General features: G+C 36.1%; 1 protein-coding gene and 2 non-coding genes across 3 annotated transcripts in view; 1 reads left to right on the top strand and 2 right to left on the bottom strand.

The window, feature by feature from the left end:
- Positions 1-24597, top strand: part of SPATS2 (spermatogenesis associated serine rich 2) — a 126837-nt gene that overhangs the window by 92881 nt on the left and 9359 nt on the right. Inside the window, exons 3-9 of the mRNA XM_063075329.1 lie at positions 455-534; positions 3970-4078; positions 5107-5156; positions 7842-8103; positions 9320-9499; positions 12658-12793; positions 21673-21731. Of these exons, the coding sequence (XP_062931399.1) occupies positions 455-534; positions 3970-4078; positions 5107-5156; positions 7842-8103; positions 9320-9499; positions 12658-12793; positions 21673-21731 (876 nt within the window). The remainder of the gene's footprint in view (positions 1-454; positions 535-3969; positions 4079-5106; positions 5157-7841; positions 8104-9319; positions 9500-12657; positions 12794-21672; positions 21732-24597) is intronic.
- Positions 1509-1616, bottom strand: LOC134361384 (U6 spliceosomal RNA). The gene has a single exon (XR_010021413.1). It is a non-coding gene; the product is annotated as a U6 spliceosomal RNA (small nuclear RNA).
- LOC134361454 (U6 spliceosomal RNA) lies at positions 11599-11705 on the bottom strand. Its single transcript, XR_010021455.1, has one exon. It is a non-coding gene; the product is annotated as a U6 spliceosomal RNA (small nuclear RNA).

Here is a 24597-nt window from a genome sequence, read left to right as displayed (position 1 = left end):
GAAGCTTCCATCCCCACTTCCATTTTCAGATTCTTTATTGTTAAATGTACCATGGAGAGCTATTTACTTGCAACATATTTAGAGGGCCTTTTAAATTAAGGTACAATAATGAACAGATAGATTATCAAGGATTATAGAACTGTCTAATATAGTTGAATGTATTTAGTGTCTTCCTCAAGCTGTGACAGTTTTGATTAAAATCAAATTTTATTTTATAATTTTAACTCAAACTGTAGTTATAAGTTGTCTTTATAATAAAATTTGCCAAATAGCAACTAAGTTGTTGTTGATCGTTTTATTTATTTTTTGTTTGGTTGGGGTTTTTTTTGGCAGCTGACTGTTATGAGTTGTTAATTGTTTTATGGGAGAAAAGTAGCTGGTCTTGACCCTTCTGTCTTGCGGATGGAGTACATAGTTTTGGATCATGTTGAATGATCCCTTCTCATTCTTTCAGATTCATCAGGATTCATTTTTGATTTGCAGTCTAATACTGTACTGGCCCAGGGAGGAGCTTCTGAGAACATGAAAGAGAAGGTAAGACTAGTTTCTATTGATCATAAACTTGAATGTCATAGGAAAATATACTAATACAATCAGTGGCTATCACAAACTCATTACGAATGGAATTTTAAGAACAAACAGAATGTCACTATATATCAGAGAGTGACTACCATAAAGGTTCTGAGGAATCAGAGCCTATAAAGTGCAAACATGATTTTCTTTGCATATCTCTAAATATTCATTATAAATTGTCTTCAAGACATTTACTATTAATTAGCTAATTAATATTATATCAAACACTATTTATGTGGCTGAGTATGTATCTCATTTGGCAACATTCTTTAAGGAATAATCTGAATAGGATCCTCCCATTCACTTGAAGAGCATTCTTAAGTCCAGGAGACTTCAGAGCAAGAAGAGAAATAGATTTTCTAAGTAACATTCCTTTGGAAGAAAATCAGGTGTTTTTAGTGATATAACCCTTAAAGAGATATATTGAGAAAAACATAAAAGCTTTATATGTGCTTTCTCTGTCTTACTTTTTTAAAAAGTATATTGTTGATTATGGAGTCATAGATATACAATGGTTCAGTAATATGAACACTTTCACATTTTAAATTATCAGAATCTTACCTTTATCATTGAATCTGTAAGTTTCACCCAAAGTCCATTTTTTAGGGATCAATGCTAAGTTTTATGCTCATCTCAAAAACATGAATTAGGGCTGGCCAGTTAGCTCAGTTTAGAGTTATAACTCCAAAGTCAAGGACTTGGATTCCCATACAGACCAGCTGCCAAAAAAAAAAAAAAGTATGAATTAGCCCTTTTTGGATTATACATTATATACCTTCCCACCTGTATGGTTTTAAACCTTATCATTATTCAGTGAAGTCTGAAACAAAAAGTATAGAGTGATGGGAGAGCAAGAGTACTAAAAAGGATTTCAGTTCTAATACATACTATGCTTATTACTTGAACAAGTTACTTTTCTTTTTTTTTTAATTTTTATTTTTTGTATGGAACACAACAAATTTGCATGTCATCCATGCACAAGGACCATGCTAATCTTCTCTGTATTATTCCAATTTTAGTATATGTGCCACCGAAGCAAGCACTACTTTACTTTTCCAAGTCTGTCTCTTCATCTATGAAGGGACTTCCTTTTTGAGCAGTATGACCAACTAGATAACCTGAAGACATTCCTAATATAAAATACCTAGAAATACTGGATAAAAAATAATGTACATCATTTTAAACGCATGGCTGAACACAAGAAGTAAAGGAATTCCCTAGGAGCCAAAAATATAGAGGGAACTAAATGCCAGAGTGATAAACTCGAGCTTGTTAGCTCTGGTGTGTTTTGCTAGTCTCAGTAACAAATGGGTTTTACTACACAGGGTAAGCCCTGTGAAGCCCAGGGCTTGTCCTGGGTTAAGGATTGGAACTGAGATCTTATGTAAGGTTGGGATTTAAAAAATATTTCACCTTCAGGGAAAGAATGATATAGAATAAATCTTCCCACTGACCTTTGAACATAACATTCTTACTATACATGTTTAGAGGGATATAATTATTTATTTATTTATTTATTTTTATTTATTTTTTTTTTTTTTGATGACGGCTAGAGGGATATATTTAAAGGACAAAAGCAATTAAGAATAAATCTTAAATCCAGTGATTTTATCATTAGTCTTTATATTGTAGTCTTGTTAGTAGTAATGCAAGGGGTCTTCAAAAAGTTCACGGAAAGATTCATATATCTTTTAATTTCATTTTTCCATGAACTTTTTGAAGTACCCTCATATTATTTTATGAGTATTATAAAATAAAGTCAAATCAGTAAATAATTTAATGTTTTTAGGAACTAAAACTACCAGTTGAGAAAAGAGATACATGTTTAAAATCAGATGAGAAAAGGCCTTTTAATATTAAATTTGGATTGAAAATGTCAGTATGAACTCATGATTTAACAACAAAAAATCTAGTTCTGTCTACTGAAAGAGTCTAGAAACAGTGACTCCCCAGTAGCAATAAGCACACCAAGCTCCTAGATCTTAGTTTCTAACTACCATTCGCTGCCAAAAGGAACCATTTCTTTGAGAAATAACCAGTTTCACATTGTGCAGTAAGACAAGAAGTAAAAATTATAAGAATTGGAATGGGAAAAAAAACTGTTTATAGATAATGTAATTGTATCATGTATTATCTACATAGAAAATCCAAGAAAGCAACAAATTAATTGTATTAGTAAGAGTTCATCAAGGTTGCTGTATATAAAATTGATATGCAAAAATGAAAACAAAATATGCAATTATTATAAATTGCATATTTTTAATCTCAAAAAATATAAATACCTTAGGAATAAATCTAGAAAATTGGCATATGTATTTTAAAGATCAATAGGCGTTATCTAACGAAGCTGTAGAGGCCCTACTATTTGGGAATTCTAGTGGTTATATATAACAGACACATTCTCTCAGTGTTCACAGAAGACTGATTTTTATTTTTATTTTTTGCTTGCAATGTTCTAAACACTGTTTTAGGCACTGAGGTTTCAGCAGCAAATAAGCATAGAATGTTTATTACAGCATTGTTTCCAGTAGCCAAACATTGGAAACAATGTAAGTGTGCATCAACAGGAGAATGAATAAATTGGGTATATCATGCAATGGAAATACTATGTAGCAGTTAAATGAATAAAAAAATGTGTTTATCAACATGGAAAAAAAAACCTAAAAAACCATGCTATATGAAAAAAAATGAAGATTAACAAGTATGATAAAATAATATTTATGTAGTGTGTGTGACAGTATGTATTACCTGTGGATACATACACACATTATAAAAATGCAAAAGTATGTATTGAAATAACATCTAGTTCAGGGCAGATATCTTTGGGGAGAGAAGAAGGGAAATGGGATTTATTAGGTGTTCATGGGGGCTACAGTTGCATTTGTTTTGTTTTATTAAATTGGTTGTTTTATAGTGGGTGTTCATTATGTTTTGTATGCCTGAAATAGTTTATGATAATTCAAATTATCTCAAAATTATCTTTATAAATTTATTATATAATTATATGATGTAAAAATGTTTTGTAAAATGCTATACAAAAATCTAAGTTGTTATTTTTGGTGGTTTATTAAACTTTCCTCCTTTCTCTACAGTATGCTAAAAATGAAGAAACACTGATGCTAAATTAATACCTTATACCTGAATTAAACCACCCTGTCTTAACATAAAATCTAGCACACACCTTCTATTTCTAGAAATGCTCTGCTTTTCTAAGTATAGAAATTAATTTTTCATGTGTTTTTATCACTCATCTAGTAATCATTACCAGTGAGATGGTTGTATGTACTCTCACTAACACTAAAGTGATACATATTGTTAAAAACTAAATGTCACTCTTTCCATTATTCTGCCTAGTGATCTAATGATGTTGGAATTAAATGACTGTCACTTTTCCAGATAAATGCAGTGCGTGCAATTGTTCCCAATAAGAGCAACAATGAAATCATCCTGGTTTTGCAGCACTTTGATAACTGTGTGGACAAAACAGTACAAGCATTCATGGAAGGTAATCCTAGCTCAATTTTTTGTAGTTTAAGTTTATATTTGTTCAAATAGAAGTTGCATCAGACTTTTATAACATTCAGCAATCCAGGGTTTCATAGATAGTATAGTACACACCATGATAACATAACATACCATAAGAGTTTTAAAATGCCTCTTTCAGCCTTAGAGGCAATTCATTCATAAGCTGTATGATATCTGGAATAAGAGACAAGCTGAGAAAATGCCATCATTTTACTCAAAATGTTCTTTAATGGTATTTAAGAAGAAATTGTTTGGCCAGTGGTATAAGGGACTTGATTGGAGTTGGACTGCATGAGGATTTAGGAGTCTCTTAAAAACAAAGCAGTGATTCGGTGGCCCACCAACAGATGGCAAATTCAGGACGTAACTCTCTTCCAGGCTCTAATATCATTTAGTTTGGCTCTGGCGAGCGACTCAAATGTGTGGATTTGAGTTTCCTTATCTAACATATAGATGAATGGCAGGCTTAGTCAAGCCTTCAGATTTATAGAGTTGAGTGTTTTACAAACTTCTTTCCATATAACTCATTTGAGAAAACTTTACCTGAAGGAATTATGTCATTGAACAGCAATGTCAGGTTAGGAATTTGCGGGTATAAAAAAAGATAAACAGGTCTGAATACTGTAAGGTTTTCTTTCTCCAAAACAATGTAGCCAAGGTGGTGTGTAACCTGAAGGAGGGGGGATGACACACTTGGACTGAAACCTGTCATCTTTGTATTTGGTCTAAGATGTATAGATAGAATCTTCAAAAGGACCAGGCTACATTAGTTTCTTCTTGGAAGAATTAACTCAGGAAATTACATGGAGAAGGGGTATTTAAATAGGCAGGTATTCCAAAAGCGAAACATGACATGATTATCTCATTATATTATTTCAGACACTTGATTCTTAACTTTTCCTGTTAGGAGCTTTGGATATTCTCCAGCAATTACAAAATGCAGGGACAATAATTCCTGCTTGACTGTGTATGGTAGGAAAGAAAATCTGTAATTGGTTTCTTTTACAGGTAGTGCCAGTGAAGTACTCAAAGAATGGACAGTAACAGGCAAGAAAAAGGTAAAAATGAATTAAATTTCAAAGCTTAATGTTGATGTTTATATTATTTAAAAAATATAGGCTTTGCAAAAATATTTGACAGAAAGGTTTACATACACATCTTGAGTTCACCTGATTACAAAACGTCTTCTGTGACATTGAAACACTGCCGTGTCTCACAGAGTACCACAAGGTTTCCTCCATGTGATTTAAGGCAGGAAACAGAATGACTGCTGTGGTATAGCTGCTGTAGGGGTCTTAGGGGTGAAACAAAAGAGCATATCAAGGAAAGCAGAGCTCCTCCAGAGAAAGTGGTCTAATCCAGAGATTTTCAACTGTATTCATAGCATAGATCAGTTAAAACGTTCAGAATTTTAGGTCAGACAACTGTGTTATAGTCCCTGATATTAATGAGCTTCTCCTTAAAACCTAAAGAGGGCCTTTGCTACAGTAGCTATTAGGTATATTGCACAGGGATCTGACGTTCCAGTTTAGGGAGATAGAAGGCACTTGGGCTGTGGAGTCAATTAGAACTGGATTTTTATCCTTTTCCACTATATACTGGCTTTGTGACCTGCGAGTGTTTAATCTTTGTGTGCCTTAGTTTGCTCATCTCTAAAACAGGAAAATAATACTAATAAATACAAGTACCTGATATAATGCCTAACATTTAGTTCTTGTTCCCTTCTCCTTATCCATTAAAACCAAACTGCTTTTTCTAAAGGATACTAGTTGGTCTTAAAATTCTTCCCATAGCTCTGCACCCTAAATGTAGACTCTTTAGAAAATGCTTGAAGTATGGATTTTAATGAAGAATCTGTATGAAATCTGTTTGGGGTGTCCTTTTCCTGTATGAGGTTTGTGCTGGAATTCTGAAGTGCTTTCTTGATGACTCTAAATCACTTGTCATGTTTTGACCAAACTGGGCTTGGCCTTAGTGGCCCCTGAGAATTTCTCCCAAGGGGTACCTGATACTACCACAGGTTTCCTGAAGTTCTTCATATCCATAGCTTTGAATATTTAACTTCTTCCCTCTGCTTTCACCCAACTTAGATAGCTGAGAGTGTTCTGGAAAACACTAGTTTCTTAATTTGTTGGCCCAGGATTATAAGTTATTAGTGATATGAGACATGCATGAAGCTGGAAAAGTGTGTGGAGATACACAAGTTTCTTAAAATTTGGAGAAAGAAAGTTAGCTTAGTTGGTTAGAGCATTGTGTTATAACACCAAAGTCAAGAGTTTGGATTCCTGTACTGGTTGGCCAGCCACAAAAATTTTTTTTGGAGAAAGAAAAATGGCTTAGTTTGGCAGTCTCAAATGCTGAAATTTAGTCCAGTTAGCTGTTGGAATTAGTCTAATAAGATGTGACTGTGAGCAGTTACTGGGACAGTATATACCCAGGACAATGATATGAAAACTTAGCCAGTTCACACGGAAGAAAGTATTTAAGAGAAAGAAAGATGAGAGCTGTGTGGAGGAGAAAATTACATTGAGAGTTCAGTGGTGCTCCTGCTGGAAAAGGCCACAGAAAGGACTTGGGGAAAATTGGTTCAGTTATATCATTCTAGCCTTAGGAAGAGAATTAAGTATTGCCAGTAGATCTGTGGGTTGACAAAAAAAGGTAAAAGACTTGTTTGTTTTAATTTTACTGTTTGCGTAGGGTAATATATTCACATGGCTCAAAATTCAAAGGTACAAAAGTTAATACCCCAGCCATTTGGTTCTTCACCCCCAAGGCAAACAGTAGTATCAATTTCTTATGGATCTTCCAGGATATTTTATACATATATAAGCAAAGATGAATATTTATTCTCTTTGCCTGTTCTTTTTATCATGTAATATATATTGGGGCTTATTCCGTGCCTGGATATATATAAGGAGCTTTCTTGTTTTTTTATGGATGTATAGTCATCCTAATGTTTGGATATGCCATATTTTACTTAACTAGTCCCCTGTTGATCAATATTTAAGTTGCTTCCAATCCTTTGCTATTAATAACAATACTGTGATGAATAACCTTGTGTGTTTGTGTGTGTGTGTGTATAAAAAGTTCATAGAAGGATATGTATTACCTTTTAATTTTATTTTTCCACCAACTTTTTGAAGTACCTTGTATATATCATTTTGCACATGTTAGTTTGGCCTAGGGTAAATTCCTGAAGTAAATTGCTGTTCAAAGGGTATGTGCATTTGTAATTTTGGTAAGTATTACTAGATTGCTGGAAAGAGTACCACTTTACACTCCCACAAGTAATATGTGAAAATGCCTGTTTCTCTGTACCCTTAACCCTATCAAACCTGTAATGTTATCATACTTTTTGCTCTGTGCTAATCTAATAGATGAGAAATGACAATTGCAGTGCAGTTTTAATTTATATGTATCTTATTAGACTGTGGTTACACTTCATTCCGTATGTTTATATCATTTTTATTGGGGTATTATTTTGTTTTTGTTAGAGCTCTGTATATATTTATCTCTTTGAATATAAGTTGCACTTTTTTTTCACATTTTGTAATTTATCTTTTGGTTTTGCTTAAGATGGGTTTAGGCAATAGAACAACTTATACAAAAATGTGTTCAGTTTCTGGAAGAACATATGAGAAATTGGTGACATTGGTTACCTTTGAGTAGCTGGAGTTACCTCTCTGGATTGTGGTGGGGGTCTTCTTTTTCTTTTCTTTTTTTCTACTCTTTAATAACCTTAGAACAAAAAGAAGAAAAGCAAACCAAAATCTGCTGCAGAAGCAAGAAACAGTATCCCAGATTCCAGTAAATCGGTTTCCACTCAAGAGGAGCAGTTTGCTCCTTCCTCAGAGAAAGGTGGTATTAATGATTACCATGTCAATGGTGCCATCAATGATACTGAGTCTGGGGACTCACTCAGTGAAGGTTTGGAGACACTTTCAGTTGATGCCAGAGAATTGGAAGATCCTGAGTCTGCCACGCCAGATATGTTGGATAGAACAGGTGAGTTTTTAAATAGGTTTTTGAAAAGTTGCATTCAGTTGAAAAATATGGGGCCTCCTGGTTGAGAAAGCAAACAATAAAATCTAGTTGGTCTTTTACTTTATAGTTTTCATTACCTTTTGCATCAGAGTCACGTTTTATAATTATCAAAGGCCAAGAAAAATATAATTCTTATTCCATTGTCTTATATTTTAACTCTAGTCTAAATCAGTCATGTGGAAATCTTCTAACTTAATAGCAGAGGAGTATCTTAGTGTTTAGAGACTGCAAAAGATGACTTTAAGACGCTTTTTAAAAATTGTGGACTTATTAAGGAAAATGATGATGATGAGATGATGATGTTGATATTATTCTTCTATGACCCAACACAGTGAAGAATATGTAACTACAATCCCAGCTTTCATGACAACTAGACTGTTGGCTTTTGCAGTCCCATATTTGTTTTCCAGTAGTCAAGATTACTGTTAGTTGTAACACTAATCATGTATCTTGTACATTTCTTTGTTAACCATTTTGTTGAGGACTAGGAAGACACTGGGAATATCTGTCTTTTTAAAAATTACTTATTTGTTAATTCAGTTCCCCTTGCATTGCTGCTTCTGGCTTTATAAATGTAATGCCAATGTAAGAATGAAGTTGTGCTTCTTAGATGTTCTTTTATTGATTAGTTCACATACACAAAACTTAAAGAAAAATATTGCATCTACACTGAGCTGAAACAAACCAGTGATAGGCTTTCATTTTTTTCCTGAGCTAGCTTTCCTCTCTTCTCCTAACTCTTTACTCTATCACCCAAAGCTTTTTAAATTCTTCTTTCCCTGAGAGACTGTAAAACTCTTTTTCTTTAACTTAAGAAAGCTAGCAGAAATTGGTGATACTGTCTTTGCTTCCTTCTGCCAGAGCTGCAGAGAAGCTAAAAGCTACAAGGAAGTTACTGAGCTCTACAGGGAACGAGCCTCCTATCTAAAGATGGTTTAACCACAGACTCCTCTTTTCTTCATTCCGGATGCTGCTTAGGGCTGAGCCAGGAGCTGCTGATAGCCACACCCCCTGATTCTGATCTTTGTTGTATTTTGTCAGTTGATTTTGTTCACAACCTTTTAAGAGGCAAGGTTTTACCTAAAAAAATTTCACTTGTTTTCTTTTTGTACTTCAGACTGCTTGATTCATTTACTCCTGAATCGTGCTCTAAAATACTGTCCCCTTTCTTGGACAGGATCCATGCTGGAGAATGGTGTCGCTGATTTTGAGTCCAAGTCTTTAACTATGCACTATGTTCAGAATTCTCAACAATCCAGGAATGCTGCCAGATCTCTCTCAAGACCTACCACAGGACCTCAGTTTTCAAATCTGGGGATGGAAGATGTTCCATTCTCCTCCACCAATAAAAAGCTAGGTAAATCAGAGGCCCACTTGTGAGAGAGACTGAAAAATCTGTTTTTGGCTAAAGATGGCAAATTATCTCTTTGTTCCCCTAGATACGTTTTCAGAAGGATTTAGGTAATACTGTTTCTGTTTTCCAGGCAGTGACTACCAGCCCTTTCCAACCTCTGTGTACACAGTTGAAGTCTGATAGTAGTTTAAATGCTGTATAGTCTTGTTACAATGACAGGGACCCTTTTTGTGAATTAAAGGCAAACTCTACTGCCAGGATGACTTATCTGCTAACATTAACGTATTTCCTTTATTTGCTTTACTGCAACACTTTTGTGCTGTTTCTTTCATTTTTATCTCCTGGTTGACTCAACAAGTAAAAAGCTCTTCCATCTCTGACATGACATTTTAAGGAAATATTTTCACTTTTCTTTACAACTTCTGCTCTTACTGATGTCTGATAGCCTAGCTTTAAACAAGATCATTTTCTCTTAAGTAAGTACTTAGCAGTGACTAGTGGTAGCTCTTTGCTTTTTTTTTTTTTTTTTAAACTATGGTAATCATTTAAATAAGCAGCCAGTAATTAAATAAACAAATAATAGACCCTCTGAGTTTCATACATCTAAGCATGGAGGTCCACTCTATTGAACAAATGAAACAAATGTAAGGGACACTTGTAACCTATAGCTCTTTATTAAATTATTTATTCCACATAGCTAAATTTTAATTAGTGAAGCTCTTCTTTTTCATCTTTCTAGTAGCCTTCAGCTTGCTGCAGAACAGCAAGTCTGAGATTATCCAGTCAAGCAAAAATAAAAGGAGATATATAATCATGAGGCTTGAAAGCTTTTAGGTAGGTTCTAAAAGAAATCAAGTTGAGATAAGAGGAAGAATTTAAATTAAAAATTGAAATTGTGGGCCGGCCTGTGGCTCACTCGGGAGAGTGCGGTGCTGATAACACCAAGGCCCCGGGTTTGGATCCCATATACGGATGGCCGGTTCGCTCACTGGCTGAGCGTGGTGCTGACAACACCAAATCAAGGGTTAAGATCCCCTTACCGGTCATCTTTTAAAAAAAAAAAAAAAAAAATTGAAATTGTGTATCTTGGCACAATTAAAAACTTTTTAGATTCATGATTCCAAAGGTCAGTTGTATATTTAACTTTGGCATTGGTGAATATAGAAACATTAATAGAACTCCTGGAAACTGGTTAAAATGTGTTGCATAGATAAGTGTATTTCATCTTTTTCTACAAAACTGGCTTTCCCACATATGATGCTTCAAACTGCACTATAGGGAGAAAACTTTTACTTTTGTAATGTCCATATCATTTAGGGAGTTTTGAAAATTTGATACCTATTCAAGTAGGATTTCTTAGGTCTTTTTTCTCTCTGTGTTACATTTCATTTTGGATAGTTTGTAAAATTGCTGTCTTCAAATTCATTAATCTTTAAAAAAAATTTTTTTAAACAGTTTCTAGTCTGCTGTTAATTCTATCAAATGTATTTTTCATCTTAGGCATTGTTTTTTCCATCTCTAGAAGTTCAGTTTAGGTATTTTAAAATATAAGCGTATTTCAAAAAGTTTGTAGAAGAATACAATTAAAAGATAATACGAATCTCTCCATGTACTTTTTGAAGAACCTTTGTATCTTTCATATATCTCCTTAACATGCTGTGCTTTCCTCTGCCTTCTTGAACACATGGTATCTGATTATAATAGCCGTTTGATGTCCTTGTCTACTTGGTTATATCATTTGTGTCATTTCTTCATCTGTTTCTATTGATTGATTTTCATCTTCATTATGGGTCATATTTTTCTACTTCTATTTATGTCTGATGATTTATTTTATTATTATTTTTTTTTTATCAATATACAATGTAGTTGATTTTCATGTTCCTTTACTAATTCCTCCTTTCCCCCCTCCCCCCCATCAACATCGTATCTGTTCACACATCTTAACAAGTTCAAGGAATTATTGTGATTGTTGTGTCTTCTTCCCCACTCCCGTTTATTTGTTTGTATAGTTATTTATTTATTGTTATTAGCTCCCAAATATAAGTGAGGACATGCGGTACTTCTCTTTCTGTGCCTGGCTTATTTCACTTAATATAATTTTCAAAAATATGGAACACTTCACAAATTTGTGTGTCATTCTTGTGCAGGGGCCATGCTAATCTTCTCTGTATTGTTCCAATTTTAGTATATGTGCTGCCAAAGTGAGCACTGCCTGATGATTTTTTATTGGATACCAGACATTGTGAATTTTGTTTTGTTGATTGCTAGATATTTTTGAATTTCTTTAAATGTTCTTGTGATTTGTTCTGGAACTCAGTTATGTGGAAACAGTTTGAGGCTTGCTTTTAAGCTTTGTCAAGTGGAGCAGCCTTTAGTCTAGAGCTAATCTTGCCTCTTTACAAAGGCAATACCCTTCCAAGTTCTCTGCCTGATGTTCCATGTATTGTGAGATTTTTCCACTTGGCTGGTGGGAACACAAACTATTCCTGGCCTGGATGAGCTCTGGGGATTGTTACGCCTGTTCCTTTCCTGTGGTGGTTCTCCCCTGGGTGAAGTTTTGGGTAGTGTCCTCACACCCATGCACTGATCAGTGCTCAGAATCCCCTGGAGATCTTTGTGCAGCTTTCTTATCTTTATGTAATGTAGCTGTCTCTCTTCTCTCTAGTACTCTGCCCTGAGAATTCTAGCCACTTTGGCCTCTCTGAATTCTCACCTCTGTCCCCTCAATTCAGGGAGACTGCTAAGCTCAGTTTATGATTTCTTCTCTCTGCATTGCAACCTGGAAACTCTCTTGAGGCAGTAACTTGAGGAGAAAATAGGCCTCATTTCAATTGTTTCTGTTTTCTCAGGGGGAGAGTACTACCTGTTGTCCATTGTCTGACAGTCATTGCTTCATATATGTGTAGTGTGTGTGTGTGTGTGTGTGTGTGTGTGTGTGTGTGTGTTTAGTTAAGATAGGAGGATAAATTCAATTCCTGTTACTCTATCTTGACCAGCATATTTATTTTTCTGAAAATCTATGGAAAACATCAGTTTTTTTGTTGGGGAGAGTGGTTATTTAGGAAGCATTCTTAGTCCACATGACGTTTTCCTTAGGTGTTCAGCTCCAACTTTCAAGTTACCTGTGCTTTTTTTAGTAATCCTTGGGTTTTCCCCACTAGGTTCCAATATTGAAAAATCTGTAAAAGACCTCCAGCGCTGCACAGTGTCTCTTGCACGGTATCGAGTTGTAGTTAAAGAAGAGATGGATGCTTCCATTAAGAAAATGAAACAAGCTTTTGCTGAATTGCAGGGCTGGTAAGTTAAGTTGCACTTGATATCAGTAGCATAAAAGTGATCACTTTTAAAGATCATCAGCCATTCACCTATTTCTTTAATTCCTGACTTCTAACTACTCTACATAGTGGGGAGAGACAAAAATTTTATGGTATTTTTATTTTTTATTTTTTTAAAAGATGACCGGTAAGGGGATCTTAACCCTTGACTTGGTGTTGTCAGCACCACGCTCACCCAGTGAGCAACCGGCCATACCTATATGGGATCCGAACCCGTGGCCTTGGTGTTATCAGCACCGCACTCTCCCGAGTGAGCCACGGGCCGGCCCTTATGGTATTTTTAGCTTTCTGCTTTCTTCTACTTCTTTTGGGCACAGTGTGGGAATGAGTAGTACAGAAAGCTCACAATGCTCTAGAAATGGGCTTGAGGTTAATATTGTTTGGAAAGGGATAATTATAGAATGGGTCATACACTCTTACTTTAGGGTCTGTCTTTTAAACCAGGAGCCTATAACAAATGACATGACATTTTTGAACAAAATTATAAAGTAGGAAAGAACTATCTTTGCTTTCCTATCTTCTTTCATCCTTAATGCACCCTTCCCCAACAGTCTCTTCTGTGCCCTATTATTAATCATTGATTTGTTTTTAACTTTTTCAAACTGTGTTCTACAGAATACTCACTTCTTAAAATACATTAATATGTGTTTTGTAGGGAAATCCAAGTTTAGTAGTAAAAGAGGTTTGAAAATACTTTTCAAAATATTACTACTGGCCTTCTCAGTGCCCTTTCAATGCTAATGTGCATTGTGAATTACAGGAGGAAGCTATACTATGCTCTTTATCAAATGTATTTTATTATAGAATCTTTTGGGGGGGGAAATATATGAGAGTACTTCAAAAAGTTTGTGGAAAGATAGAATTAAAAGTTAATACAAATCTTTCTACTAACTTTTTGAAGTGCCCTCATATTTGTCTTGGTCTGTTTTGCATTGCTATAACAGAATACCTGAAGCTGGGTATCCTATAATAAACAGAGATTTATTTCTTAGAGTTTGGGAGGCTGGGAAGTCCAAGGGCAAAGGGCCCACATCTGGTCAGGGCCGCCTTGCTGCATTATCCCGTGGTGGAAGGTGGAAGGGTAAGAGAGTACATGTGAGAGAGAGCCAGAGAGGCTCTTATAGGAATCCTACTCCCCAGTAACAACATTAATTCACTCATGAGGGCAGAGCCCTCGTGACCTAATCACCTCATAAAGGTCTACCTCTAACACTGTTGCATTATGGGTTAAGTTTCCAACACATGAGCTTTGGGGGACACATTTAAACCATAGTAATTCTAATGTTTCCTAGGCAGTCAAAGTTGTTTTAACTATTAGGTATTAAGGTGTTAACTGATATTTAAACCATAACTCCTTTCTGAGGGGTATTTGCATATTATAAGAGATTTTTTTTAATGGAAATGGCTTAAGGACCAAATTAATCAAAATGACAAGAAGACAAGCAGCTAGGTTGATGTTTTGGGATTTAGGACTGTTCACTCTGCTTATTTGTAAGAACTGCCTAGATCTGAAATAAGAGAGGAAGTGTTCATGAGTAGAGAGAACATATACCACTCTGCCTCCCAAACATCCTTCCATTTTCTTGCTGCCTGACCATGGACTGTTCCCTTAGGTCATACCCAACTGTGTCTCTGTTCACAAACTTAGTCTAGTCACTTCGTGCCACAGCAAATGAGACAGAGGAGAGTGTGGGTCCCCTTGGTCCTTCTGGTCTCTGGAATTGAAGGAATGAAATAACAGAGATGGAATAATGCCTCCAAAAAGTTAGATCATCATAATGAAAAAGTACTTTTAAGATAGAGAATTCTTCTAGTACTGAACCCTGAACCCTGAGTTTCACCTTTCAAGTTTTATAGCTAGAAACTTAATGTCATATCTTCTGTTTTTCTTAACACACGTTTTTGCTCCTGCCAGATTACTCATCGTCTCAAAACTTAACATTCACATTTCCTCTTCCATGTACTAGTCAATGCCACTTTCCCAGCCTGATACACTCTCCTTTACCCCTGTGTTTATCTAAATCTGACCAAATCTCCAAAACTCTCCTTAAATTAAGCTCTAACTTCTCTTAGAAATTTTTCTGTATAACTGATTTTTTTCCTCTGTCTAAATCTCTGGGAGAAAGCACTATATCCTTTGCACTGGACTCTTGTCATATCAGATACTGTTGGCTTATTTAGAAAATAAAAAGCTAAGTGTAGGTCATCACAACTTTGCTTTGATAAGCCTCTGGTCTCCGTGATTGTTTAGCTAACTGATTACCCAGTCTGATTCCATTCAGAACAAGCCTAAACCAGAAACACAGTTCCGGGAGGGAGATTTGTGAGTTCCTGCTGACTTGGAACCCAGCAGGAGGAGCCTCCTTTAATAAATGACAAATAAAATGGTTTCCTGCCTGAGAACTGTGTATTTAGGATTGATTAGCAAGTGTAACAACCAGGTCAATTTAACTTGAGGAAAGAGTTTACCTGCCCTTTCTTGCTGGTATAAAGCGCTTCTCTCTGGCTGATTGGGTTTGTAAACTACCTTATTTCAATGTTCCTGGTAGTTGCTACTTCAAGGCATAATTGGCAGGTGAACTAACTCCATTTGACACCAAACCAGAGCTTGGAGTTAATGTCACTTAGGAAGCCATTTTGTGTTGGTTATAGTATAAAAGAAAAGCAAAGGGTTCTCACAGATTTGCAACAGTTAGATTACATTACCCCTGACAGGGCACTAGGGAAATTATTCAGATAACTCTTTTCACTTTGATGCCAAATAAAAACTGACATACCTGTGAGAAGGTAAAATCAGAAGCTTCTCAACATATAAAACTTAAAATCTGTTCTTATTGGTGATTTAGTAATAATTATCTCTAGACCCAAGTTTACTTTTCTTCTTATTTAATAAAATTCATCTGGTTTACCTTGTTGGAGTTATTAGTTGACTTAAGTTTAAAGATAGTAAGGAGGCAGAATATGGAATGGAACATGAAGCTGGAGTATATAACTGCTTTGGAAGGTTGTCATATACTGTTTTGAAAAATGCCGACAAGATACGTGCTCAGCTTCCCTTTTAAATAAAAAGTTTTCTGAAAGCCCAAAGGTATTTATTAAAAGAAATGAGTAAGAGAAAAAGACTATCAAGAAATTTGAGATAATATAGCACATGTAATCATGTAAATCTGTGGCTAAGCTTTTGAAATATATTCTAGCTGATTCCTCTTTGACCTTAGAAAAGTTATTTTCTTTTATTTGAGCTTCTGTTTTCTTCTTATGTTAAATCAAGCTACCAGTAATCTTACCAAAGGCTATTATATCCTTAAATTTAAAGATCAAATAAAGATGCTGAAAACAGGTCACATCTTAGTGATGGGAAGGGTATTAAGATTAAGGGCAACATCACTGTGAGGTGGTGTTAATTAGAAAAGATTTATTGGAAGAAACAAAACATTATCAAGTCTTGAAAGAAGCATGGAATTTACATTGGCAGGAAGGATAGAGGTAGAACACTGCACTCAGGAGGTCGAAGCAGAGGCACAGAAGGGACACGTAGGGACTGTACACCAGCTAGCTACAGCTAAGGGGGCAATAGCTAAAAGTAGTGATGGTGAAGTCAGAGACTGAGGTAGAATGAGAGCATTTGATGGAGGAATCTGAATTTTCTTTTTCCTTTAAAAGATTCCATTACTTCCTCTTATTTTTACTATATTGCCCTGTAATTATAAATGTGTTTTTAAAATTAAAAGTCATATAATTCTACTGAATTAACACATAAGTGATTTTTATTTTTTATGTTCCCTGGTGCCCTTTATCTATATTCACTCGTATTCTTAATAGTTGTAATCATAGTGCAAGTATAATTTTTTAAAATTTATTTTTATTAGCATATGCATTGCTGCAAGTCATACTTATTCTTTATGCCCCTTATCCAATCTCCCCCCTTCAACCCCCTCCAATAACCATAGATTTGTTCTCTCCATCTGATAAGATTAGCTGCTCCTCTGTTGGTTTGTTGCCTAGATGACCTGTCCAGTACTGAGACAGGTGTAATCAAGTCCTCCCCTATTATCGTAAATCAGATGCTTCTTCTATTACTCTGGAGTGTGCTTTGTGGAGAGAGAGGACCTCTTCTTTTTTTTTTTTTTTGGTCTCCACTGGTGCCTCTCCTTGTGTCAGTGCAGTTGAGAGTCTGGAGTGCCATCTGCACAGTGGCTGTTACTGCTATTATAGAGACTAGCCACTTTTGCAGCAGCCATGGCAATGGCTATGGTGGGCCGCCCATGTGGAAATGGTGTTTTTGGTGTGCTCTTTACCTGGTTGCGGCTGGGTTCAGCTTCCCCCGGCTCCATACCTCAGGACCCCGGCAGGTCCCTGGGGTGAGTATAATTTTTAATGTGTTCTTTTCACTTACAATAACCTTTGATTTATCTCTTTATAACTGCCCACACTATATTAATATGTACATGTTTATTGAAGAATTTTTAGACAATGGATCTGGAATGTATAATAATTTACTAGAGTTAATATGAAGGCATTTTACTAGAGAGATATTATGCTGAAACTGAGAAATCAAGATGGACACAGAAATTAAAATAATAATTGCTGCTGCCAGTTAGCTTTTATTGTATGTCAGAAACTTTTATGCACAGTATCTCTAATCTATATAACAGTATCACTTGTAATATTATGCTCATTTTATAGATGAGAAAAGATGGGCACAAAAAAATTTGCCCAAAGTCATACCTGGTATTAAGTGACACTTTTCCACTATACCGTTCTTCTATTCTGTGTCTTACTAGGTATCCCTGTTTTATTCTGTAAACTTTACCTTCCTAGTCCATACATGTCTTTCCTGTTTCTGGAGCTTTAGACATTGATGTAATAATTCCAGAGAGAGGATGCAAAAAAATAAATGAGTTTCAAATGAGGAGCTGATCAGCCACTCACTATATGGGCTTAATATTCCAGTCACTTTTCTTTACCCACTGGAAGCTCGAACAACATACTCCTTGGTAATACAGATTGCTACCGGTTCTTTTTTCCTAAATAGATGATAAAATATCATCATGGAGTCATATGGTCTCTAGGATTAATTTAGAATTGAGGTGCTTTTGACCATTGGAAAAAAACATAAGAAAGGTTATTCCTTAGAGGGCCTATCCCACAAGATCCAAGGCTTTTATTCACATTCTAACTTCTTAAAAGCTAATTCAGACTAATTTAAAAGCTACTTTACATGTCCACATGCTTTGTAAAAGACTCTGTACAAGGAGGGACCCATCAAAATTTTCATGGTGTCTGAATTTGATTTAACAAACTAGTTCTTTCAGTTCAGTTGTGCCCCAATTGTTTAGCTCAATTTGATGGTATGACTACCCAACTGGTGTTTTTTGTTTTTGTTTTGAGCCCAGATAGGTATACTGTACTCCAGCAGTGTGGAATATGGAGTTTTACAAAGTACATGAAGCATCATTAATTCTCTGTTAATAAAAACTATTGGCAATTCTCTTTTTGGTTGTTTTATATGGGAAGAGGAAAGTGTCTTCAAAGAAAAAAGGCGTTTGCATTGGCTTTGCTTGAATTTCTTCTTTAATTGGCTAATGGATTTAGAATAAATAGGTTTTAGGTTTTCAGCAAATAAAATCAAGTACAAATGTTTTCTAAGAACATTACTGAGTGGTTAAGAGTATTATCCCTTGAAATAATTGGTTGTCAAATTGCCAGAGTTGTTTCCGTTATGTTTTTTTCTAATGCAACAACCATAAACAAATGATAATTTACAATTTTTTGGTACCTAGGAATTACTGAAGGCAAGAGTGAGAATCAATAGCTGCTCATTTAATATGTTAATTAAAGGGCTTGTTTCAAATGATTGTACACGCAATGTATCATTTTTTTTTTTTTGGCTGGCTGGTAAGGGGATCCGAACACTTGACCATGGTGTTACAACACCACGCTATAACCAGCTGAGCTAACTGGCCAGCCCACACAATATGTTTTAGAGATGTGAATGGTAATGCTGCAGGAATAGCTATTCTGAACAACTAAATTATGCGAAAGCTTTAGAATAAGTTGAGCAAATGTGAAGTTAGTAAGAAGTCCTGGTAAGGAAGGAAGGAAATACAGAACATTCAGTTACAGTCTTTTTCCTTAGTAACAGTGACTGGTCATCCAAAACCATCTTTCATGATTGAAGAGAGGATATAGAAATTCTCTACACTGAATAAAGCTCAGGCTTAATAAGACCTACTGTCTTTCCAAACAAGGTCCCAGCAATATTTATCTGAATTTCATTAGCAGTGTACCAGACACATATTGTGGCATATTTCCATTCAGGAAAGCCTTGAGAGGAGCTTAGTACCCTGAGGTGTTGGAATGAACAAGGGAACAGGAAGTCTGACAGTCTGAATGAGGCTTTCAGCACTGTCTGAGAGGATTCATTGCTTGCAGTTATGGCATCTAAAAACTATTACCTCAACCACAAGTACTTTTGAATCTCTTAGCCACAGATACATACTGGGACAGGCCACTGTTTAGCTCAGTAACAGATGGAAAACTTTAGCTTACATTTCTTTGTTATAAAAATGTGTTACAGTAAACTATCGTTTTTAATTGTAAAAAACACCTCTGCTCTTATCTTTATACCTGACCTACTTTCCACTTTTGAACTCTTCCCATCTTTATTTTGTGATGCACATATTTCCCCAACTTTTTATTATGAAAACTTTCGAATATACAGAAAAGCTGAAAGGCTGGCACAGTGATCAGTGTATTTGCTGTGTGTATGTGTTTTGGTGGAATCATTTGGGAGTTGCAGACATGTGACCCCTAAATGTTTTAGCATGAATGACCTAAAAGTAGGTCATGTTGGTAAGGAAGTTAATGTGTATTTATTTTTGTATTTTAAAGATTTCTGAAAATTTTAATGGAAAATTGCAAAAGTAGACCAAGCTTTTCTCTGAGAAAATATCCCAACAGCCTCAGTCAGTAGATTTCTCTGCTGGGATGACATCACGGGAAGTTTCAATAGATGTTATCAATAGATGGCAACATGACAACAGACAAAAAGAAATAGAAGTGCTTATTGCTTTTCATTGTTTTTGGCATGAAAATGTAAACTAATTTTTTTTAATGGATACATCATATGTTTGTCCATGCACTGCCCTATGAATTTCTTGTGATCGCTAGTCAATCAAGAAACAGTTTATTTAAATGGATGCTAGTTATTCTCACAGGAAGAAAAAATTCTGTCACAATGTATTAGCTCATTGCTATAAAGTCTGATTGTGTGGATGCAGAACTTTTTTCCTTGCTAAAAGTGCCATATGACATTCTACTTTTCATAATAAAATTGTAAGCTGCAAAAAGCTTACTTATTTGCTCAAGTCTTTTTATAAATATTTTACAATCTTAGTCACACAGAGTTTGTCATGTGGTGGACACAGTGTCTGTATCTTAAGGTGATTTGGCAACAAAAGAGAGGTATGTCAAACTGTAGGCCTGGCAGCTCCTGTCTCAGTTGTGCTTTTGTTTTGCCTTTTAGGTATTCCAAATGCTGCTAGAGTTCTTGGAGCAAAATATTGCCAAGGTTTGGGAAATGCTTTCTTAGCAAAGAATTGCTACTCCGCAATAGTTTATCTTCTTTCCAGTCTGGTGTTTTTGGATTAATATGCCAACCAAATTTGTTTAGTTACAAGTCTGTTTATTAACATCATACATAATGATTATCAAACCTGTGTTCTCTGGCACTTCCTTATAAAGGATTTTGCTCTTCAAGGAAATGACCCTGTCTTATGCATTTTTGTGTGTCTCACTGTAGTCTCCATATTAACTTTGTGCTAACATAACTACATTTTGAGCTAAATTGAATGAGTATGTGTGTATATGATCGTTTTTACAACCAGAAACAAGATTGAAACTTTTATTAACCCTGTAGTTATATTCCCATTCAAAAGGAGAAATCAGAATGAACTCCAAATTTGAAGAGAGTTGGAACATTCCATGTTTGTGCAGGTATTAAAATTTTAGATTTTTCTTTTGCCATCAGTAAGCAAAACCAATATGGTAAGGAAAATTATTTGCATCCAAAGTTTGAATATTAGGGTAACTTACTGTCTCCTTACACATTGAAGGCTGTGGGCTATTTTATAAGGACATGGAAAAAAGCTTTATGTGCCTAAAACTGTTTACATTTGCAGTAGAAAAAATTCTAATTGCCCATTTAATGTTCTTTTTCTGTAAAAAGCCTACCAGAAATCTTTAATTCCATCCTTTCTGGATTACTATTAAATGTTTATCAAAAACCAGCACAACGTATGTGTATGTCTGTCTTTTGACTGCATTCTAAGAACTAAAGTGCCAGTGGACTTGATGCAACTATGGTCAGCTGTTGAAGATATACAAATGCTAATCATGGATAAATTTACTATGCCCTAGCAGGGATATTGCTTGGTAAAAATTCATTGGAAGTAAAGCCATCAAATTTTACAGACTTTATAAAGTATGTGAGTGCATATGTAGAAATAAGTAATTTCCACGAGGACTTTCACTTTAGCACAACTTGTTTTGTAGCTTGCTACTGCCATCTACTGGTTCTCAACTCTTGGACTTTTAGCTACTGGTCTGCTGTAATATAAAGAAATAAAAGGGAATTGTGTCTATTTATTTTACTGAAAACCCTTAAAATATTCTTTGTTGAGAATGACACATCAGAAATGTAATGTGATCCATACAGTGTTACTTTGTAGTGTGCTTTTAGTGAACAAACTCATCAGTCTTTCTCCACCATTAATAATGTGTTATTTCCGTGTTTGAGTTTCTGATCAAACTTCTTTTTCCTTTATCATCTTTTCCTAGTTTAATGGATCGGGAAGTGGCATTGCTTGCCGAAATGGACAAGGTGAAAGCTGAAGCAAGTAAGATGACTGATTTTTAATAAAAGCTATTACCTAAATAAATAGTAGGTACCTACCTCCCAATTCTCATTACAAAAAGCTCAATATAAATGCTACCATAAGAGTTTTATATATTTAGTTAAACAATCTTGAGCAATTGTACTGCACTGGCATATGAATCCTTTTAGGCAAAATAACTTTACAAAAACAGTCTGTTTTTTAAAAAATAATATTAAATTTTAGTATTTTGAATGTGGAGTTGAATGTATAAGAGACTGTGTTATGATATCTGTCACCAGGGTTTTGTTTTATTTTGTTTTTTTCTCTGGTGATTAAACAGTTCCACTGTGATTTTTTTTTCTACTTGGAAAAAAACCTGTAGCATAATCAGAGAAGACATCAACAGGTTGCCTACAATTGAGTATATACAAGCCTGTCATTACCTGTCTCGTAACTTTGTTTTCTCAGTTTGTAGAACAGTCTTCACTCAGTGTTATCACTGGGTAAGGGAAAAGTCAGTGAACTGAGGGTTCAAGAAATCGTGATTAGGGTTCCTTGAAAGCTTACTAAAATAGATTCTGGAGGAATAGAGTCTAACTTGGACAACATGTGGGGTTTTGTATGGAAAAACCAGGTATCTGTTTTTTGGTCATTTCTGTTAAGTGTTAGGCTAAAGATATACAACTACATGAAAAGAAGGGAATACTGCAGCTTGTACAGTGGCATTGATCTGGGGCTTTACAGTAGTGGGTTTTACTTCATGCACTGAATGCTAGATTTATAATTAGGAAGGTTGTTTCTTTTAGTCCACTCTCGAACTGGTGAGATTAGAAATGCTAAGCTAGGTTGAAATAATAACTCACAATGAAATCACTTGTGTCTGTGGTCATGGGCCAGAGGAGGCAGCATTGCAGCTCTGAGCTGAGTTCAGTTTTGGTCCATTTTAACTTGAAATGTTGAGAATGTATCAGAGATGCTGTCCACTGTTTTTTAGAGGTAAGATTTCATTTACATTGAGCAGAGTATCTTGAAATTTCTAAATTTGACAGTTTCAGCACATTCTTATACTTGACTATTCTTTTTTTTTTTTAATTTTTATTGAGTCATAATTGATTATACATATTTTGGGGGTTCAACACTGACATATGTTGATCAAATCAATATTACTAGCATACATATTGTTACAAATCATACTTATTCTTTATGCCCCTTGTCCAATCTCTCCCTATCCCCCCTCCCTTACCCCTCTCTCCTCTGATAACCCTAGATTTCTTCTCTCCTTCTGAAAGAGTAATGGTTACTCTGTTGATTTGTTGCCTAGATGATTTGTCCAATGCTGAGAGGTGTGTTCAGGTCCCCCAGTATTATCGTAGAGCAGATGCTTCTTCTGTCACTCTGGAATGGGCTTTGTGGAAAGAGACATCCTCTTCTTTTCTTTGGTCTCTGCTGGTGACTCTCCTTGTGTCAGTGCATTCCAGTGGCTGGCAGACCATCTGCATGATGGTTGTGGCATTTAGCTGCTTTCACGGCAGCTGTGGTTATTGTGGTTGCTGTGGTGGGCCACCTACATGGAGGTGATGTTTTTGGCATGCTCCTTGGCGCTGGTGGTGTGCTTGGTTGTGGGGGTGGGGGGGGTCCGATCCTTGGCTCCATGCCTCAGGTCCTGGGTGGCCCTGAGGCACTGGCTATGTGCCTGGGCCAGAACTAATTTTTTGTCCTTTGCTTACTTCTAAAATGGAGGAACTTCCTCTGGGGACCAGTACTTGAGCTGTGTGGTTTAGCTAAATTGCTGTTTTGCTGCTGATTCCCTAGGGAAGGCTTTTTGTGCAGCTCAGGGTTTTTTTTTTAAAAAGATGACTGGTAAGGGGATCTTAACCCTTGACTTGGTGTAGTCAGCACCATGCTCTCCCAAGTGAGCTAACTGGCCATCCCTATATAGGGATTCGAACCTGTGGCCTTGGTGTTATCAGCACCACACTCTCCCAAGTGAGCCACAGGCCGGCCCTTGCAGCTCAGGTTTTAATGGTTGACTTTATAGGTACTTCCAGGTCTAGTGAAATCTGGTACACCTGGTTTGTGTAGAAACTCTGATCTGGGCCTGAGTCTTTTCAACAAACTGCACCCCATGCAATTCTATATTCCTAACCAGTCTCCTCTGAGTGTTCCTTCGCTGATTGGGGTGCCGGTCAGCTGTCCTTGCCATGCTCCAGTGTTCCCCCAGTGGGCCCGTCTCCCCCATCGCCTGTGCTGCAAACACTAACCATGGGACCCACCGTGCACTGGTCCCTTGCGATGACTCACCAGTCTCTGAGTGGCTCCTTTTTTTCAGTTGTTGTGGCTACTTGGTGCTGTGTGGGTCCACGGGAACCCTATTAGTTGTCTGGCTGGCCTGGGGGCCACGAAGGCCCTCTTCTCCCCTGCCACCTCCAAGCAACTTCATCCGAAGGGCACAGCTGTGGCAAGCTGGCTCCTGCTCTGTGCGCTCAGCAGCTCCAGCCTTAAAGCAGCCACAGCACAAAATAGTCGGAGTGTTATTTTCTTTCTCTCATCATCGCTTCTCCCACCTTCATGCGCTCTGTAGGTCTCCCCTCCTCTTCGCCTGAGCTCTAGTGGCCCCAGCTTGGCTGTTGTTGCTTTTTTATAGTTGTAAATCAGTTGATTTGTGGGAGAGAGTGATGCTGGGGACCGTCTATTCTGCCATCTTGACCAGAAGCCCCCTGAGTATTCTCTTTTGGAAGATGAAGTTTCAGATAAACTAAAACTAGTAAGAAGACATAGTTCTTGCTTTTGAGAAGAAGGTGCTTTTAAAAATGTATTTTCCTTTATAGAAAATTTTAAAATATGTTTCAAATAGGCTAATATAATGAACCTACCTTCAACCAATTAT

This window comes from Cynocephalus volans, chromosome 12 (genome assembly GCF_027409185.1).
Source record: "Cynocephalus volans isolate mCynVol1 chromosome 12, mCynVol1.pri, whole genome shotgun sequence".
Taxonomy (NCBI): Eukaryota; Metazoa; Chordata; class Mammalia; order Dermoptera; family Cynocephalidae; genus Cynocephalus; species Cynocephalus volans.
The sequence above is the reverse complement of the archived record's forward strand: the minus strand, read 5'-3'. Positions and strand labels throughout refer to the sequence as shown.